Source organism: Camelus ferus, chromosome 6, assembly GCF_009834535.1.
Source record: "Camelus ferus isolate YT-003-E chromosome 6, BCGSAC_Cfer_1.0, whole genome shotgun sequence".
Lineage (NCBI taxonomy): Eukaryota > Metazoa > Chordata > Mammalia > Artiodactyla > Camelidae > Camelus > Camelus ferus.
In genome coordinates this window covers 71,434,058-71,455,544 of record NC_045701.1, presented here as the reverse complement: position 1 = coordinate 71,455,544, position 21,487 = coordinate 71,434,058, and the positions used below count along the sequence as shown (strand labels likewise).

The window sequence follows — 21,487 nt, the reverse complement described above, 5'->3', positions numbered from 1 at the left end:
CTCCCTGCAGAGGGATAGGGATGGGAAACTGGTGCACTGGGACTGCCTGGTGGCAGTGACAGTCAGGGACATGAGGTCAAAGAGGAATTAAACCTGAGACTGACTTGCTAGTTTATTCTTGGGCTGGGAACCACCTCCTTCTCACTCCTTCCTGGGCCCTGGGAAAACAAGTCTATTGGTGGCCCCTTTCCCAGAATAGAAATCCAATTTTACACTGGAGTTAGTGGGGCATGATGGCCAAACAGGTTGCCAATTGCTTTTTCTTAAATACCGTAAAATACCAGCTGATGGGTCCCCACATCACTCTCCCACCTGGAGCCGACCCTGAGCTGAGCAACCGCTGAGCTCCCTTCACAGCCTGATTGTTTAGCCATTGCTCCTTCTCTGAACTAGATTCACAAAAGTGTATTGAGCAACTATAGTGTGCACTGAGGATTACACACACACACACACACACACACACACACACACACAATCTCTTTAGGACATTCTTTTGAATATTTGCAACACAGTTCCTGGCTCAAGGAATCTCAGCCCTGGTGGAAAGACACAGAACTGAAACTCCAGGGAGACTGTAGAAGGGGCACAGGGACATGAGTGGACCAGAGCCAGAGAGGTGAATTCTACAAGAGCGAGCGCGAGGAAAGGCTTCTCTGAGGAGGGGATAAACAGTCGTAAATGTGTCTGTGTGAGCTAGGACACAGGAGTGCAACCCAGCCTGGCCCACGTTCAGGAAAACACAGTGTTTCAGCAGCGCTGGAGCCTGGGACTCAAGGGCGGTGAAGGGCAGGAGGGAGGTGGAGGTGAGGGCGGAGCCTCGGAGATGTGCTGGGGGCTAAGTGGGGCCCTGGCCATGGAGAAATGTGATATTTACACACACCCACACTTTTTAAGGCTGCCTGCCACACTTGTTTTTGGATTGGGGCATATCATCCAGAGGCTTCCAGAAAATAGTGGTCCTGGATCCTGACTTAGGGGGTATAAGTGGCCTCCCATCCAGCACACCTCACCACTGGGCCAATTCTAGATGCTTTCTCTCTCGCCTCTACCTTCTAAACTTTTGGTTTCTAAAACCCATGAGTGCATTTGTCCATAGACTGGAGCATTTGCTAAAATGCACAGAAAGTGTCCCAGCAACCCCTAGTCCACTCCAGGAGGTGAGGACCCTCACAGGGTCCTGTATTGGCCTGAGCACTGGACTGAGAGTGCTCTGACAACTGGACTTAGTTTTTCCACCTACAGAATGGGGAAGTACTCATTACTTGTTTGGGGTCTCCTGCAGCTTTGATATTCCGTAATTCCACTAAGCCTTGCACGGTGCTGAGATACAACACAAGAAAGGCAGTTAAAAGTGTAGGTGTTACTAGAAATAAATCCTTGCAAATAGGGTGAAAGGTTTTTCGAACAGAGTGTCAAGACCATTCAATAGGGAAATAGTCTTTTTGACGAATGGTGTTGGGAAAACTGGATGCCCACATGCCTTCCCTAACAACATACACAAAAATTCACTCAAAGACCTAAATGTAAGACCTAAAACTATAAACTCTTAGAAAAAAACAGGGCAAAGTCTCATGACACTAGATTTGGCAATGATTTCTTGAATAGGACACCAAAGGCACGGACAATAGGTGAGAAAAGAGACATACTGCAATTCATAAAAATTAAGAACTTCCATGCAGCAAAGGACACCATCAACAGTGAAAAGGTAACTACAGAATCGGAGAAAATGTTTACAAATCGTGTATCTGATAAAGGATTAATATCCAGCATATACAGAAAACTCCTAGAACTCAACAACAGAAAGCCTCAAACAACCCAATTAAAAAAGCGGCAAAGAACTTGAATAGATACCTCTCCAAAGAAGATACACAAATGGCCAATAAAGCATGTGAGAAGATGCTCAGTATCACCAATCATTAGGGAAATGCAAGTCAAAACCACAATGAGATACCGCCTCACATCCATTAGGATGGCTACTATAAAAAAAAAAAAAAAAACACAGAAAACCAGCGAAAATCAAGTGTTGGTGAGATTTGGAGCAATTAGAACCTGTGTGCACTGCTGGTGAGAATGTAATATAATACAGCTGCTGTGCACAACAGTATGGCAGTTTCTCAACACATTAATAACAGAGTTGCCCTATGATCCAGAAATTCAACTTCTGGGTATACATCCAGAAGAATTGAAAGCAGGGCCTCGAAGACTTATTTCTACACCCTTGTTCATAGCAGCATTATTTACAATAGCTAAACTGTAGAAGCAACTTAAGTGTCCAATGGCAGATGAATAAACAAATAGTGGTGTATACATACAATGGAATACTATTCAGCCTTAAAAAGAAGGAAATGCTGATATATCCTACCACATGGAATCTTGAGGACATTATAAGCCAATCACAGAAAGACAAATACTGTATGATTCTGCTTACATGAGGTAAGAAAAGCAGTCAAAGTTATGGAGACAGAAAATAGAACTGAGATTGCCAGGCACTGAGGGGGCAGGGGAGATGGGGATTCATTGTTCAATGACTACAGAGTTTCGGTGTTGCAAGATGAGAAGAGTTCTGGAGATGGATGGTGACAACAGTTGCACAACAATATGAATGAACTTAATATCACTTAAAAATGGTTAAGATGGTAAATTTTATGTTATGTGTATTTTACAATTTAAAAATGCCAACAAACAAAACAAAGCAAGAAACCTGCAACATAAACTCTCAACCACTTAATGCTTTTAAATGTTTCTGCTTTTGAATATATAATATATACTCGTGGTTTAAAATTAAAATGTATATAAAAGTATGCAAAAAAAAAACCAAAAAACCACACCTGTTAAGCAGACACCAGCCTCAAATGCCCATGCTGCCCTCCAGCCCCTGTGTTACCTGGGATAAATGGTTTAACTCCTCTGGGGCCTCATCTTTCTCATCTGCAGAATGGGGGCAATTACAGTACCAGCTGCCTAGGGTTGCTGAGTATGAGAAAAAACAACGGGAGCTGAGCACCAACCACGGTGTGTGTTCCTCCTCCTTCCCTCCCCCCATCACCACAAACTATATACTTTTCCATGGAGTCAGCTTAGAAAAAAACCATACCTAGGTTAGTGTCATATACTTTCAGTACAATCGAACAAGTATCTCTATTTTCAGAGCCACCTGTATGATTTTCCCCTTCAACTCATGTGAGAATGGATATCTTTTAAGGAGTTTCCAGACCTGTCAGAGAGAAATGGAAAAGCCAGCAAAGCCCCACCTCAACTTGGCATCCACACCCCTGGTGGGACAAGCAGGTAGCCATGGATACAAGAGACCCAGGGCCTCTTGGCTGAAGATCCTTTGCCAACTGCTGGCACAGACCGGGCAGAGTGAGCCTCTGGTATTGAAGGACAGTGGGCCCCCTGCCCAGCAGCCAGGATGGGCCCCCGAGAGACATAGAAACACAAGCCCCCCAGGGGCTGAAGGCACAGCTGTGAGGTCACTCAGCCCAGGCCTGGGCTCCCCCAGCCAGGGCATCTGCCAAAAGCTGGGGCTGGGGTCTTGGAGACCATGATGGTGCTGGGCTCCAGCAGATGGTGGCTCTGTGCACGCCAGAGCCCTCCCTCCACGCAGGGAAGCAAATGTGCCAAGCGCTGGAAAAAGCTGCTGGCAGGAAGGTGCTTTCCCCCACCCCCACCGACTCTGTGCGTGGCACAGTGAGAAAAGAAAATTGTGTGGCCTTTCCAAAGTGTCCTGGGGTCCTGAAGGTCAAGGAGGAGTGAGGAATCGTGTGGAAATGTCTTCCAAAGCAAACTTCATTTCAAAGAAAGCCTCGTTCCCTGTTAGATTTGACAAATTTCGTTACCATCAGAATGCCCCCCTACCCTGGCAGGGTTGTGTCCATGAAAACCCCACGGTACTCACTGTCCGTGAACTTTAGCCCCCCAGCCACAAGGAGGGCAGAGCGCCTGACCCAGCCCCGAGCTCGTGCTTCCTCCTGCCTCTTCTCAGGCCTCACGACAACCCCACGAGACTGGGTCTGATCATCCCCTTGGCACAAGCGAGAAAACTGAGCGCCAAGAGGCACATTCACTTGCCTGAGACTGTAAATGGAAGAAGTGGCAGAGGCAGAACTGGAACCCAGGTTTGCCCTAGACTAAAGCTGGCGCCGGGCCACTGGGTTCCCGTGTGCGTGTGTGGGCTCCTTCAGCGTGGGGACATCCCTGTGTCTTGAAGTTCCCTTTTCGTTTTGACAGCACAGAGCGCAGAGTGGTGTTGACAACAGACTTGTGGGTGGCGTTCTGAGTGGGTACAGGAGGAAGGGGTGAGAAGCTGGCACACATACTGAATCTGTGAGTATGGCCATGAAGACCTGTGGGCTCTGGGTGCGTGGATACCTTGTGGGAATCAGCGATGGATGCTGGACTTGCAAGATAGGGGTGCTTTGTGGTTGGGCTTCATATCACTAGGGCAGCTCCAGAGAGGAGACACCTTAAAATATCATAGAGAAGATGTGGTTTGGCATAGGGTTGGGGGGAGGAAGCATGATGGACGTCATGATGGGCGGGAGGAGGGGCAGTGAGAGGATGGAGGTAGAGTAGGGCAGAGCAGCTCACGCAAGGAGAAGCACCAAGCCGTCGGGGACTGGGATGAACTGTGTGACCTGGACTCAGTGGGCCAGCATACTCTCAGGGACCTGACCCCAGTGTTCCCAGAATCAAGTACCCAAGCCCTACTGGTTTAGTGATGAGCTAACATGGACTGAAGAGGGAACCAGGTTTGATTTGAAACTCATCTTTACCATTCATAGGTCTGCAATGCTCTCTAATGTGGGAGCCTCTGTTCCTCCGGCTGTAAATGGGAGATACCAGGTCCTTCGGGGCTTGCTGTGGCCATCAGATGCAATAACACACAAAGAACCTGGCTATGTGTGGTCCTCAGCACACATGGTTCCCTCCCCCAGCTACTCGCTGTCCTTACACACGTTCCCTGGTCTTTCCCCTGAGGCAGCCAGACCAGCTACAGCCCAGTACGAGTGTGCAAGTGACCCCTCTCTCCTCGCTGCCCACGCCAACTAATTTCAAACTCAAAAAAAAAAAAAATCCAAGAACTGATCTACCTGTGTTTTCTCCACACAGAGGCACATGGCCATTTATGATAAACACTGCTGGGTGACAGATAATGCCACATAGCCTGTTCTGGCCTTTGGCTGAAGGGAAATCAAGGGACACTAGCCAAAATTTTCTCCTGTACGGAAACTTTTTTTTTTAAACATTTTTTTTTTCTTGAAGTACAGTTGATTTACAATGTTGTATTAGTTTCTGGTGTGCAGCATAGTGATTCAGTTGTACATATATATATGTCTCTATTCTTTTTCATATTTTTTTATTACAGTTTACTACAAGCCATTGAATACAGTTCTCTGTGCTACACAGTAGGAGCTTGTTTTTTGTTTTTAATCTATTCTGTGCATAGTGGTTTGTATCTGCCAGTCCCCAGCTGGAGACTTAATGCCATCAAAGGGACCCACACGGAAGCCATCCTCTGGAGAAGAGGAGGAGGCTATTTCTCACTCTGTTTCCAGCTCCCACAGAGTGAAAGCATAAGGTGGTAAGTGATTCTCTCTTCCTCTGCCTTTGGTGAGCAAAACCAGTAGAGAGCGAGGTGTAACACAACTCGGGCATTGGCATCTGCAAGTCCTGTCTCTGTAACCTACCGTCTCCAACACCCAGGTGCTTTATGCCGGCTCTTCCCCGGGCTCGTCCTGGAGAGTGATGAAAGTCCACAGTCATGGAGGTGGAGAGACAGAGGCCCTCACCAGGACCTGCCTCAGGTAATCTCTCTGGGGGAGATGCTGTTGGTGCTTTGCTCAGATCCCCCAGCCCCCAGTGCACCCATCCCTAGCTGCTTAGGGCTGAGGCCCTCTCATGAGAATTGCCTTTGATGGGTGGGAGCCCCCTTGGTCCAGAAGGGTCTGGGAGGTTAGTCCCTCCCCTTAGGGCAGTTTCCAACCACTGACAGATTGGGAGGAGGGTACAACGGCCAGTATGCTTGCCCTAAAGTGGAACAGCTCTGTGTGTGGTGTCACTTATGCTCCAGAGCTCCCCCTGGGATCAGGCTGATGCCAGACCTCAGCTGAATCCACATCCTTACTTATTTTAAATTTTCTCCCTGCCCTCTCTCCACTTCCTCACTCCCCTACAGCTTTCTCCAGACAGCACTCCCTCAATACATCTCTTGCCCAGAATTTCCATTTCTGGTTCTGCTTCTAGGGACACTGACCAGACACACTGCCCTCCCCCACCTCTCAGGGATCTTCCTCAAACAGGCAGGTGACAGTGGAACACATAAGAAAGGGAATGCCGAAACACCTAGCAGAGACACTTGCACACCCATCAGATGAAGAGGCAATGACTAAGCAACAAACAGATCCACCCAACCTGGGCCAAATGCGGGCTTCTGCCCTGCGAAGGCCCCCGCAGTGGGAGAGAACACAGCTGGTCTCCTCTGGGTCACTCCTATCTGGAGAACCAGAGCCGGGGTCACGGCCATGACTCAGGAAACCAGCAGATCCTGCATTTCACCCCAATCCCTTGTCCCATGTGGCCTCCACCAAGAGCAACCACAGTCACATCAAATGAGTCCCTACTACCCAGCCCCCACCCGCAACACACACAGAACTTTCATTTTCTCCCTGCAAAAAGAGAGCTGGAGGATTAGAGACCCTAAGAACCTCAGACAAAGCGGGAAACAGTCCCCAAGGAAAGCGAGTACTTCAGAGACAGGAAAGTCCTCCACTGAATTGTCTCAGCAGCTTCAATGATCGCACAGAGGTTTTCAACATGACACGACGGCTTAGGAAAGGGGGGAGCTTGGAACGTTGGGAATCCGTGACTGTCAGACATCCACTAGCATTTCACTGCAAAACCCAGGCCAGTGGCCCCCCACTGCCTCACCCCATCCACTGTATTCAGGAGGCAGATTGCAGACTCTGAGGGCCCCTTAAGAGTAAGGGAGACCAGAGGAAAGGCAGGAATCTGATGAACCTTTCCCCCGTGGAAGGTCACAGACAGGGAGATGGTAAACACTTTGTCCCAAACTGTGAGCACATGCTGGACTCCATCCAGGTGGGGAGATATTATAACTCTGCTCTGGGATGTGATTCGCATCCCAAGAGCCAAGGTGGGCAGATCAAGAGGAGTTAAAGGTCGCAGGAGACTGGGCGAGAAGTCCAGCCACCCGAGGCTGTGGCACTGGCACTGGCGAGTGATCCCTCCTCCCCCATCTCACTCCCTCAATTTAAAAAAAAAACAAAACATGTGGTGGATTACAGTTGGCGCAGCCCACACAAGAAGGAAGGACACACAACATCCCACAAGAAGTCAGGATGATACTGGTGGCGGGAGAGGGGTGCAGCACCAGTGTCACGTTTCTAAAGTAGACAAAGCTCTCAGAAGACAAAGTCAAGACAGACGACGTGTGGATAGAGCGTGGTGGGGGGAAAGAAGAGAGGGGAAACGTCAAGGGAATGAAAACACTGTCTATGGGCTGATTGAAGAAAGGTTACAATGTCCGAAGTGGGAAAGGTGATAGGGGAGCCGGCAAGGAACAGTCACAATAAAGCAGGAGACACAGGAATTGACCACGCATCACCAGGGCTTTTAAAGTCTACCCGTGGTAGCCACCGATTAGGTCTACGTGTTACCATTACCAGCTCCTCTGGAGAGATTTAAAAAATTGATTTAGGGGAAAGGCGGTTAGTAGTGGCAAGGGAGAGCTAAGGGTGATTAACAGGGGACTCATTTGATGGAAGCATCTGTGTTGCAATATTTACAAGGATGCAGGGACTTGGGGAAGAAAAGCCAGAATTGTAGGATCTCTTGATGGGTCTGTTAAGGGGGACATCTGACACTTTTCAAAGAAAATAAATAAAAACACCAAAACTTTTAAAATGTTGGACCAAGTTCAATATTTATGTAAATGATACCAAAGGGTATTGGTGTGGTTTTCATGGGTTGCCTGCTTGCACTTAGCCTTGTAATGTATTGTGGAGGTGATGGCAGATCGTTCAAGCTTACTTCCTGGGTGACCTTAAGTAAGATCCTCAGTGCCTCTGTCTCCTCTATCTGTAAAATGGGAACAATAATAATACTTACATCTTTCAGTCGTTATAAGGACCAAGTAAGAGAAACTACGTAGTTTCCAGCTTATAATAGGCCCTTGATAAATGCCTCTTTCCTTCTTCCATATTCAGAAGAGGTGAGACACAAGAAGAAGCCAAGAAATGATGCAAGCAGTAAACAACAACGTAAGGAAACTGCAAAGAAATGTCTCAAGGAAACGTCATGCTTAGGTACCAGATAATGGTACTGTTAACATGCAGTGAGATTTACTGTCAGGAAAAAAATAAATAAATCCTTCACAATACTGTGCAAAAAGAGTAATGCTGAAGGATTTTCTAAGGCTTTCAATTCGTAACGTGGTTCCTCTGCAATGTGAAAACTGCTGGTTAAAGAAAATATGAGGTTTTAGGGGGCTAGAGAACAAAGCATGTCCCCAGGCTCAGTATGGAAATGACAACGACCCAAGACCCCCTGAACTGTGAGAGTGCAGTTGTCAGGACCGTCCTTCCGGGAGATTTTGGTGGAGGACCAGGAAAGGCCCGAGATCAAGGGTCCAACATATGAAGGGATCCCTTTATCAGTTTTGTGAAATGGCATAGACAGAAGTGAAAGGGGCACAAGGGATCAATAGAAGCAGAGTTCGGGACTTATGGGAGAATATTTTAGAAATCAGTTCAAGTAAAAGAACTGTCACACCGAGATTAATGACAAAATCAAGGCCATTTAGTGAAAAATAAGAAAAAAAAACTCTATCAGGAAGCACATAGGGACTCTGAAAATGGGGAAGGCAAACTTTGTGCTCTGAGGTCTCTTTATTTAGCAAGTCTCCAAATGTAATATTTTAAAATTAACTGAGTATGATGGAGAGAGGGAAGAAAAGACCAGCAAGAGACAGTAGGATGGTCCTACAAAGACGCAGGCATGGCAGCTGGGAAAACGTATCATTCCTAAAAGTGTTTTCAGTGGGTTGGTTTCAGGCAGCTCAATTTATATTTTGCTAAAGGATTTTCCAGTTTACACTATGAAGGCATGAACCACCACCCCTGACCAACGAAGGAGGACACAGAGGCTGGAAATTCAAGCCATTAACCACTGTCAGCCTGGCCTGTGGCATTTCTGGAAAAAGCCAAGTTGATACTGGGTTGGGGGCTTGGCGCTTACTTGTGTCATTTCTTTCACTAGTACCTTCAAAGGCCAGTTGGGTTACTGTCACGCCCAGGCTTTGTGCTAGGTAATGGGACCCCCAATCCCTGCCCATGGAGCCTTGATTCTGGAGGGAAAACCATGACACAAACAGTTGTGACCCAAGATGCTCACTGCCGGGGTGGGGCACAGGGGCAGTTCAGAGCTGGACCTAGAAGAGCGCTTGGACGTTATCTAGTCCACCCATTCCTTTTACAGGTAAAGAAACAGAGGCAGAGAGAAATCAGGTGGCTTGTACAAAGTCATCAGGCAGAGGCAGAGCTGGAAGGAGAACGGGGGTGTCTGGAAACGAATTTAAAAGCTTGCTCAACATACTGCCATAAAAATCAGTTTTATTTCCGTAAACAGTTTGGTAGCCCCCACAGCAGTGTCCGGCTACATCAGTAGAGTGTCACATTTCAAGGTAATGAATCAGATATTTTTAGCAAATAGATTCCACAGGTTTCATTATGATGCATCCACTTGCCTTCCCTCTGCCCCCATCCCCCACCTCCAATGATCAGGCAAATTCATCCCTCAAAATAAATGGTGATGTGTGGCATCTTTGCATGTTTTAAAACCTTCTATAAACACTACGATCCTGTCTCTAGAATTTTCCTGACTGCTTTTCGTTTATCAATGCCGCTGACTCTTCAAATCCACCAAGACTGCTCATTAGATTAATGGTTGGTTCGGCTTCAAAGCGTCTATCACAGAGGGCAGAGATCTGGGTGAAGATTCTGCATGAGATAGATGCACCACCCTACTTCTGTTGCCCAAGAGTAAAGCCTGAACTTGCAGGGACTAATATCCACCCCATGGTCTTTTCCTCTGGGCGTAATGTGGTGCTGGGTTCCCACTCGTTTCCAAAGGAGCAACAGCAGATGGGCATCTGAAGGCAGAATTACATTCGAGTCATTACATGAGGGTGTTCTCAATTGAGTGCCCTAGAGTAAATAGTAATTACATGTTCCTTCAAGATTGCTCTCAGCCTGAGACGGGGAAAGAAGAGAGTCATGGATGGTTGACCACAATATCCTTAATGTGCATACATGCTCACAAACACACAGGCTGGTCATGAGTCTGGATTTGGAATTTTCCCCTAAGAACATGATGTCGGTTCTACAAGGCCCTTGAAATATACAAATCGGGCCCCCTTGGAGACACCAGAAATTGCTCTTACCTACTCCCATTCCTCTTTCTTTGCTAAGCACTCCTTAAATATGTACCAACAGATACGCGGAAGACAAGCAGTCCCCACTCAGTTACTTTGTACAAGGAGGAGGAATTGGCTCTCTGCAGAGAACACACTCCAGTGACTCCACCACACTGATGGACACACAAGACAACCCATCAAAACCATTTCCAACCTCACACCTGCACGTCAGCAGCCATCTGTGATAGGTGCTGGAGAACAGATCTCCCCGAGGGAGACGGCTTGGCCAGATCACCCCAAACCCCGTGAAGGCACTGGGAGGGCGCTCACTTGGTTACGGGACGTGGAAGTGCAGGGAATTGTGGGGGACCAGGTATGTGTTTAAACCGCCTCTAGAGTAGCACCTTCTGCTGCATTTCTAAGCTGCCCATGGGGACTTTGGGAGGAATGTAGGGACTTTGAAAATGTCCTCCCTCTTGATCTTTTTGGCATGGGGCCCTAGAGGCTTTCCAAACTTGTCTAGCAAGCACTGTTCAAGGGCCTTTCCGTGGCTCTCCTTTCATCTTCACAACTAGTCCACAAGGGAGGTGCCCTTACCACGCCCATTATACAGATGAGGAAACCCAGTGTGGAGTGGGAGGGGGGGAAACTCGCCCAAGGTCACAGCCAGTACAAGGTGGACCTGGGTCATTTAGACACCACCCAAACCACTTCATGGAGGTCACCAAATACGTCAGTCTAGAACAGGTAGGCACTTCCCTTTCTAAAGGAATGTTTATCCTCTGAGTCTTATTTTAGCTTCACACCAATCTTGTGAGGCACTTAGAACAGGTTTCAGCCCCCTTCTGCTGGTGAAGAAATGAAGGCAGGGAGAGGCTTAAGAACTTGCTGAGGGCACCCTGTTTGGCAACACTCTTCCCAGATCCCAACTGTGCTCCTGCCAAAGGATTCAAGCAAACCGTGAGGAGAAGATGCCCCACCCCTGGGGCTTCTCCGGATGCCTAGAGGCCCAGATGCCATTTCTGGGGTGGAAGATGGTAAGGGAGGAGAATGAGGACCACAGAGGTATAAAACCATGGTCTCAACAAATTAAAAACAAAATGAAAAATGCAGAGTTTATTTTTTTTCTAATTTTCTAGTTTTATTTATTTGTTTATGTTTTAAATTGAGGTCCTGGGGATTGAGCCCAGGACCTTGTGCATGCTAGGTGTGTGCCCTACCACTGCACTATACCCTCCCCGCCATATGTTTGTTTTTGAACAAAAAGCCCTGACCAGTTTCCCCCTGCACCACCCAGGTGTACTTCTAGAGCAGGGAAGGTGAGGAGAGAGAAGCAGCTGAGAAAAATGAGAGACAACAGGGACGGATTGAGTCAGTAAAGGCGCTGATTCCACCCCTGCCCCCACCCCTCACCCCCACCATGACCAAAGCCAAGTCTGGACCCAAGGCCTTACATTCAAGGGACATAGGCAGGCTGAGCTGTGGTTACTGGTTATGTTAAGACTACCATGTACAAAGTCCATCATGAACAAACATTCTCAGACGTAAACTTTCAGAGCTGGAGGGCTTAAGAGATCGCCTCCAGTCCCTCACGTGATGATGCAGGGAGCTGAGGCCCTGAGAGCCTGTGCGCCTTAACTACCCCTGATGAACTGGGGGTGAACTGGACTGAACTCACCTGGCACCTGCCTCCGCCCAGGGTACCCAGCTGCCCCTCCGACCACCAGAACAGCAGATGGAGGCGGCCCTCAACACAGGCCTCCCTCCAGTTGACTTTGGTTTTTAACTGTTTATTTCAGAAGAATTCCAGCTTCACAGAGAGTCGAAAAGAAAATGTAGGCGGAGATTCCATGCTCACTTCAGCCTGCCCCTCCAGCTGACCTGCGCGCACAGGGTTCTGATGTAACCACAGACATACGGCGGGTGACAGGCTCCTTCCTGAGACTGACTTAGGAGTGAAGAATCCATCACACTGCTTTCTCAGATCTTATCTTTCCCTCCTCGTTGCCATGAACCCTAACACACACACATACACACGCAGCCTAATCAGCAATAATTTCACTCCTGAATATTGCTAGAAAGATCACTAAGCCAAGCTAATCAATTGTCTCAGCCAGAGACCAGTCCCCAGGAGATGCCTGGACTTTTCATTGCTATCATTTAACCCTCAGCAGCCTGAGCTTTTAGCCCATTTTCCAAAGAGAGTAGAAATATTGTCCTGGGCAGAATCCAGTGCCTAAGATGATGCTTCTAACTTGCCACCTTTCAAAAGCCTTGTCTGTGCTAATGGAAGCAGACACTCTGAAACACTTCAGAAGGAAGGTCTCCCTCTCATGTGCACCACCCGGGACCAGCGTGGTTAAAGCAAAGGAGGAGGACAAGGGCCCCACAGAGTACGAACAGCCAGAGGAAGAAGGTACAGCCTGGAAAGGGGAGAGGAGAGAGCCTGACAGATGAGGGACACAGTCACAGGAGAGACACCAGTCTAGCAATTAAATTTGACATCAGCTTAGACAAAGTTTCTCTACTGAACATAGTGAAATTCCTGGGAAGGTTTTTCCACATGTGAATAAAGGACAGACCTCATTTTTCCCCCCCTTTTTTCCCCTTGGATGGAGGAACATGAAGACAGGAGAGACAGAGAGGGATGAAGGGTGGGGGCAAAGACCATGGTCAATGGGTCATGAGCTGATGTAGTTAAGGCAGCTAGACATTCATAACTTCAAATCACTCCCTGCTATGATTACGGGGTTGGAAGTGCCCCCTTGAGTGGAGAGACTCCGTGCAATTCACTTTGCATGCATTTATTGAACAATACTATGTGCCAGGCACAGCGCCAGGCACCAGGGCATCCAAAGTGGAATAGTAAGGAGGCAAAAGGGAGGCTGTGACAATTTCAATGTTTAGTAATGGCACCTCCAAGGTTCTGGAAGGGAGAGTGGAGAGGAGGCAGGGAGAGGAACACAGGGTGCTTCATAAGTTTGGGAGGCACTGTATTCAAATTCTGATCCCCTGATCAGTGGGGGAAGAAAAGGGGGCGGGCTCATTGCCTTGCAGCATAGAGTCTCTCTACACAGACACGCAAGACATGTCAAGGACTTCGGCACTGGGGGCAGCCCACGAGAGGCTACCTCTGGTAGGAACTCTGGCGAGGCCCACTTGACTGTTGAATTCATTGGTCAAGCGACCCTGTTGGTAGAGAGGCCAGACCAGGCACCCGCTGCCTCGAAAACAGTCCGGTTGGCTTCACAGCCAGGACGGCCTGGCCGGCTCTGCGTGGAGAGCCCGAGCTGCCCTCTGAGGATGCGGGGTGGCGGCGGTGCCCCGGTGACTCGGAGGCCCAGGAACACAACTGCTCACTGGAATGTGAACGGGGCCAAGAGCATTGACCAAATTCTGTTTCCCCAGGGCAGCAAACAGTCAGGCCTTCTTCCCCAACTTGGCACTGCTGTCCGAAGAAGCCCGGCTCACACCCTCTGCTCTCCCACCGCGGTTTAAAGCCCCGGGTTCCTTTCTGGCCAGGGGGAGGGAGGTTCCCGATCTGCCTTGAACTCTGGTTTCCAATTGCAATAGCCCATTGGAGGATGGAGCTGGAAGTCTTACTGACACAGGACTGCTCTCCAGTGTTCAGGGAAAATAGCTGAATGTTTGTCCCCCGCCTCCCCCAGATTCCTATGTTGGAGCCCTCATCCCCAATGTGATGGTATTTGGAGGTGGGGCCGTTGGGAAGGTAATTAGGTTTAGATGAGGTTGTAAAGGTGGAGCCCCCATGATGGGCTTAGTGTCCTCTTAAGAAGAGGCGGGACCAGCGCTCTCACCCTCTCCTCCACCTTGAAGACACAATGAGAAGGCAGGCCATCTGCCCACCAGGAGGAGGTTCCCAACCCTGCTGGCACTTGGGTCTTGGACCAGCCTCCAGAACTGTGAGGATACGTATTGCTGTTGTTTGAGCCCCCAGTCCATGGTATTCTGCCATAGCAGCTGATGCAGACGAAGACTGAGCCCTTTAGTGGGAGGCACAGGGAACTGTTTTAAGCCATGTGACATGATGTGTGCAGAAGAGACTCCTCCCTGCTGAGCAGATAAAAGGGTAACACTTTCCAGGCACTTCATCTCCCCAACAATGATAAGGTAGATGCTATAATTACCCCCATTTAATAGATGAGAAAATCGAGACCTTAAGAGGTTAAGTAGCTCAAGTCTGGCAGCTGAGAAAAGGTGGTCGCATAACATGAACTCTGGCTGTCCGACTCAGAGTGTGTGCTCATAACCACAGCTCTGGGCCGTCCACAGGAGGCACTCGTAGGGGCGGGAGGGCAGAAGTGACTGATGATGAGTTGGGCTCACGAAGGGGCGTGATGCGTAGCCCCTGCCGTTGGGGAGGTCCTGGTGCAGTGGGGGGACCCACAGGGGCACTCCCACAGAGGGGTGAATGAGGTAATGGATGGAGATAATAAGCTGGGGCTTCAAGAAGAGGAAGAAGCCAACCAAGTAAGGAGGGCTTCACAGAAGAGCTGATTCAGACGTGTTACAAATGGCACCTTGATACAAGGAAGGGCAAATGCAAGAGGACTCTCAGGCCACTGGGCATGAAGCACCAAGAGAAAGGACAGTGCCCCAGTTGGAGGGAAACAAAAGGCCAGAGGCCCCTGCAGATAGAAAGGTGGCTTCTGGAGCCTCTGCTGACCTCCTGGAGCAGGAAAAAAGGCCCAAGCGAGAGGACTAGAGGCTGCTCACTTGGCTGGTGGAGAAAAAAGGCCCAGTGTCTACAGAGCATTCAGAATCCTCCTGTATCAGGGATTCTGGCCCTTTTTTTCTGAAGCTGAAGAAGGAAAATGCACTCCAGGGGAGCCCGGGGAATGTTTTCCCAGCCCTGTGGCTCTGACTGTCCCCTCTCCTCCATGTACTCCAGAGAATGAGGGGAGGGAACTCAGACTCCTGACCTTGGCTTTGCCTTGACTTTGCTTGACCTTGGCCAGGTTGCTCCTTGCCTTCTCTGGCTGGAGATTGGAGTTCTCCACCTGCTTTCTCCTGGGCGCAGCGAACCAGATGGGCTTCGTGGTCCTGGTGTGCAGAGAGCAGAGCCGAGGGGCCGGGGACCCAGGCCGATCACAGAGCAAAGGAGGAGAGAGGGGCCGGTGGGGATGTGAATTCACTCTTGAAGAGGAAGCCAGCATTTCAGAGGCAGGACGGAATTCGGGGAGACCCCTCTCTGCCAGCTCCACCTGGCCGCTGGGGGATCTCTCCAGCTGCTGGTAAATTGAGCCATTCTCCTGTCTCCATATTTTCACCTCAGGACTGGAGAAGGAGAACTGATTTGGGGGAGTTGAAGGCACCAGCCCCTCCAGCCCCTCCAGGCCCTCCGTGAACCCGGGGATTTTTTGTCTGAACACATCAGCTGACTGGCTTCAGAGCTTCTGCCACAGTTTCCATCTTCGCTTTGTGAAACGGTTCCCTCTCTCTCCTCCACCTTCCACTTGGCCCAAGTTGTACAGCAGCCTGAAAATGCTGATGGCTTAACTGGTTTAATTTTTTTTTCCCCAGCAGCCCTGAGGGGTTTTAACTCTTTCCTCCTGCAGAAACCCTGCTTTTGGAGTTGAATGTTTAAACTCTCACTGGGAGACTCATAAATATTCGGAGTCACTCTCTCCCTCTCTGTTTGATTAGGAAATGAGCCTTTAACTCAATGTAATCCCCAAGCCATTAACAAAAAAGCCCTCAACAGCTCCACTATTAGAATTTCACTCTTAACCCGCTGAGGATTGAATTAGATTAACATAACTACCCGCAATCTGAGTTTATTTTCTGTGCCAGATAGAAATGTGTTTTTCAGGGAAGGCGAGAAGGGGGAGGAAAGGGAGGAGGGAGAGAGAGAGAACGCGTGGGAGGATAATGAAATGTAAAAATAGAGATAAGAGAAAGATGGACAGACACACTGTAGAGGTGAAGTGATGGGGAGAAAGGGCTGTGCACGGTCTTTGGTTGAAAAATTCTGCCAGCTGCCATTTTTCACTTGTGGGGTATTTGGAGAGACCTCAGCTGAGGGAAATGGTTTGAATGAGGGGAGCGCTTTCCAGGTACTTGCGATTCCTTCTTCCTCGAGATTGATGTTCCTGCACCTGAGCCCGCCCGTATTCCAAAGCACCTGCTCACTGGCCCCACTGGCCCCACTTTGGGAGGGAGGAGGTCGGGGCTGGGTTTCCACGCGCTCGAGGGAGGGTGGGGGACACATAAAACAGCAGCATGCATACAGGCAACCGCGAATTTACATCCAAGAAACAAACAATGATGAGGATGGAATGGGTTAGATTTTACAGACTTGAAGTCACAGGCAGCCCCGTGACCAACTGCATTTAAGAAATCCGTTTGGGAAAAAAATGAGTTTGACGGGAGCTTGGTCCACATAAAATTAATCGTTATTGAAGCAGAAACGAAGTAATCAGAGGCTGCCTTATGCAAACACATTGAAGTTTCCCCAACCGCATCTCTATAAATAAACCCAAAGGAGAAAAACTACACTCTGAACTTGAGGATGAAAGCCAGGCCTTCCATCACACTGCCAAACAAGCCCCCACCCCACCTAAAAGCATTCACAGGTAGCCAAAGGGAGGAGCAGTTTTTGTCCAAAGTTCCACCAAGTATTTTCCTCTCTCAACTGTTAACGTTAATGAGAACATAGTACTTGTTCAGAAATGGGGAGCGCTCGCCCACTGCATTTCATCATAGGCCGGCAGGCTCCAGTGTGCATGTTTAGGAGGGGAAGGAATGGTTTGCTCTTTTATGAAAAGCTTAAAAAAATGTCACACTGTTCCTAAAAGGCCGTCGAGATCAGAAAGTCCTAGAAGTTCAATTTTGCAAACAGCTGACTGCTGAGATTTCTGAATGCAATGTCTCAATCACTCGATTCACTTTGAGCTTTAATTAACAATCACCCTCCAAATCCCACTTCAGCATTGTTGTGGGAAACCTTAGCAGGATACGTGTATCAAAACAGAGGCCTTGGAACAGAGAAAATAATAATGCTATTATTATAATAATGTATAATATGTTCAACTCCTGTTTATTTTTTTTTCTCTATTTCTTGGGCTTTACTTTCCCTGTTAGGTTTTAAATGGTGACATTTCCCCCCATTTTCCACCAAACTCCTTATTCTGAATTTTTCCACCAAACTCCTTATTCTGAATTTTTCCACCAATGAAAGTCAATTTACTACCTGAACATGTGACACTTGCTTTCTAATTTTTTGTTCCTTCCTGATCCCCAGTCTGTCCTCCACAATAACAAATGAATGAATTAAAGACATTAATTACCTCAAATAAATACTGGTAAAAATAAAGCACCAAGAGAAGAAAAGTGAAAGTTTCATAAAGGTCAAAATGAAAATGAGAGCAAATTGCTGCTCTAAACATACGTGTGTGTCCATATTTAACTTTCATCAAGTAGTTATTTTCTACTAAAACGATTTTGTTTTTAAATCCAAAACAATCCAGACATACCTGTTTTGTTTCGTGTTTTTAAATTGTTGGAAAGATTGATTTGTCAGAATATTGTTTTCCCAAACAAATCAAGAAGTAATCCTTAGCAATATAGTATATGGTAAGCACTGTATTGGTAAATAGAAACCCAGGCATTATTTGACTGGTAAAAAGAAAAATGCCTTTTAAACGTTGTGTATAATATACATTAAGCGTCAACACATTTTTTTTTTAACTTAGGCTACTACTCCTTCGTAAATAATATTTGGCAAATCTCTCCAAGTGCAGCATTTTTAGTTAACACTAAGCATTTTCCAGAAACTAAACTCCCATATGTTCCTTGGGAGGCCGGTGGCATGTTGGCCGTGTGGACCAGCGGACGCCTGGGGACCGCCCTCTCTGGGAGCCACTGGAGTTGCTCATGGATCCCTCACTCTGATCGTCTGAAAGCAGGGCTTTAAAGAGGATCCTGCTATTCAGTTTCTTCCTTCGGGAAGGGTGCAGAGCGATGGCTCAACGGCACATCTGGCTTCTGTCCTTTCAGACGCTCTTGTTCCCCCAGCCCCCACCCAAGTTCCCCTTTCAGGATGAATAAAACACACCAAATAAGCGAGCCAATGAAAGCCTGGAAGGCAAGACAAACTGTCAGCTCTCATCCTGACTTCTCAAAGCCAACTCACTCCGTGCAGAAAAAAAAAGTCATTTTCCTTTGAAACACTATAGAAAAGCTGGCCATTGGCACTGTCATGATTTCACCCTGAACCTGGAAGCTCCAGGGCTGAGCCCAAACCTGCCGAGAGCCCTCCATCATCACCTGTCCTGCGTGAACTGGGTCTTCCCTCCGTAACCTTCCCAGCTCACCCAGTGCTGGAGCTGCCAGCAAATAAAAGTTTTCATGCTGGGAGACATAACCGCCCCGCTGAGTCGCATGTAAACTTTCCCTTGCCCTTTTGATTTACTTACTTTTTCTCAGCGAAAACAAATAAAAATAAAAGGGAACCTACTGATTCTCAATGAGTTTGTGTAACCGTCCCACCCAGCCACTCCTGGTCCCTCTGACCTTCCCATGACAGTCTGGGAGAGGCAACACTTCCTCTGGGCCGCCCAGAGGTGCTCGACGGTGCCGAAAACCAGGATGAAAGAGCAGGCGTGGGGAGATACTTTTATCTGGTAAAAAGGGCGAGGGAGGGAGAAAGAGAGAACCGGGGTGTGTGGGAACAAGGACAGGAAGGTACGGGGCAGAGTCTGGGGCAGAGGGAAGGGAGAAGGCGCCGTACTCACATGCTTGGGGAGGGGACAGGGCTGGCGGGGAAGGGTCTCCCCCTCTGCTGTTTCCAGTTGCTGATGGCTCGTCGCTCGGCTCCTCCGGCACCAGCTGACAGTCCCCTGTCTGTGTCTCTTTGTGACTAAGGACACAGTACTCCCAATCTATAAATAGATCCCCGACTCCGTGATTGATATAACAGGCAGCTGACAAAAAAAAAAAAAAAAAAAAATCCCACAACCATAACCAGGTCTTAAACAAAACAGCAAAAAGCTCGAGACTTTCAACTCCATCGAGCCCCATGCAGACCGCACAGATGGGCACTGGAAAGGGGGCAAGCAAAAGAGACAATAAAGAGCAGGAGGAAATGGGGGGGAGGACAAAAAAAGAGGGAAAGAGTGGAAGGCAGTTACTTCTCTAGTGGTGAAGAAGTCACCTGGGGTCACTGGAGAGCCGAGGGGTGATGGCTGGCAGAGAGAGCAAGGAGGAGGATGGGCAGGAGGGCCTGACCCCGTGAAGGAGAGGCCCTGATCCTGAGCCCCTGGCCTGGTCAGGGCTGGAGTCAAAGTCCTGACTTGGGAGCATTCGTCAGCGCAAGTGCTTTCCACGAAAGTTTCCATGCCTCCTGCCAGATCAGGAGGAGGGGAGGGAGCAGGCAGACTTTCCTAGCTCAGGGGCCAGAGAGACTTTTTGGGGGACATGCAGGAGGCTCCTGGAGGGTCCTCCAGAGGATGGATATGCAGGTGAGGGGTTGGGATGGAGCTTGGAATCACCTGTGCCAGGTGAGGCAGGGCCCAGTGGGACTGTTCGCAGCATGTAAAGGGTTTTTAAAAGGGCAGGGGTGACATTCCAGACAGAATAATTGCCCAGAAAGGTGGGGCAGCCTCCCCAGGGCAGTCCAGCCCAACTCTGAAAGCTGAGTCACGGGCAAAGTTTCCAGAAGTGGAAGAGTCATGGAGAAATGACAGAAGTGTGGACTGCCTGACAACTAACCAGGTGAGTTCCTGCTCACCCCAGGGTTCCCATCCTGCCACTTGCTTTGATCACACAAGGGTCCTCAGCCTTGATGATCTGGTTACTTGTACACACGGATTTAGGTGGACTGTCAGGTGAGGCTCTCCCTTTCCCAGCGGCCTTGGATGGGCCCAGCCCCTCACTGGTGTGGTCAGGGATAGGTGCTTAATTATCCTTAAAACCTGCAGATCTGCAACTTTCTAAAAAGTTAAGTGGAATTTTCTCTTCTTGTTAGATTGAATCCTTTACTCTCCAGATTAACAGAAACTCTGAGGCTGGGGGTTACCCAGGCTATTGAAGTCAGAGCCCATTTAACATGCAGGACTTCAAACATTTCCATGAATAGCCTGACACTTGGAAAACAAGCTCCCAGATGGGAAAGGCATGTATTAGTCTTATTCACCATCACATCTCCAGTGCTACCATGATACCTGACACATAGAAAGATGTTCCTGAATATGGATTGACTGACTAACTGATTGAATGAATGAATGAATGAGTGATGCCTAAGATATCCACCATTTCAGTCTTTCGTTTGGACTAAGACACTCTCTAGAAATGTCCGTATTGTGAGACTGCCCCTAGGAAGGTGGAGGATTTGGAGCAGGACTTTAGGAAGATATGGTCTGACTGACCCACCATTTATTCATAGTCTCATCTGAAAACCCACTGTGCTCTACGTACCAGGCCAGTGTGCACATCCCTCTAAGCAGGCCTGAGCACTCACGGGGTTCCCAGTGAGTGTGGTCACTAGGGAAGCCGATAACCCTGTCACGAGGCAGGGCTCTAGCCCCATTCCCATGCTGATAATTGGGGATATAGCCACTTGGGTACACATTCCCTGCCAGGCTCCTTCCCAGGGGAAAACCTTTCTCTTCTGATGCAAACCAAAGACTTACCTGCTTTCTCTTCAAGTTCTCCAGCTGTGCCTGTCCGGGCTTCCGCTGACCCCTCCCTGACTTCTGGCAGAAGTCACATGTGAGTCTTTCTCTGCTCTCCTAGAGCCTCCCCAGGCCCCAGTGCCGTGCCTGGCCTGCAGTAAGTGCTCAGTGAATGGGGTGAACCAAGCCACTCCTCCCAGAAGGCAACCTCCTCAGAAAGCCCTGTGGGATCTTGATTTTGGCTTTTCACCCCTAGGCCGATCTCTGAATCACTGACAGTGATTCAACTCTCCCAGCTGAACTAAGCCTTCATGTCCACTCCCACTAAGGGGCCCCGGGGGGACAGCTGATCACCGGCAGGCATCCCTCTGATCACACGGGCTCCCCTGAAATGCTGGGCATCATCATGGGAGACCAT

At 48.7% G+C, this 21,487-nt stretch overlaps 1 protein-coding gene across 2 annotated transcripts in view; it reads right to left on the bottom strand.

Annotated features, from left to right (window-relative positions):
- ESRRB (estrogen related receptor beta) overlaps window positions 1-19,820 on the bottom strand; it is a 155,788-nt gene extending 135,968 nt beyond the window's left edge. For both annotated transcript variants that reach the window (XM_014559166.2, XM_032482424.1), the window contains exon 1: window positions 19,192-19,820. Coding sequence is in view for 1 of the 2 variants with exons in the window: in XM_032482424.1 (XP_032338315.1) it covers window positions 19,192-19,193 (2 nt within the window). In the remaining variant the exon portion in view is untranslated. The remainder of the gene's footprint in view (window positions 1-19,191) is intronic.
- Window positions 19,821-21,487: the final 1,667 nt, after the last annotated feature.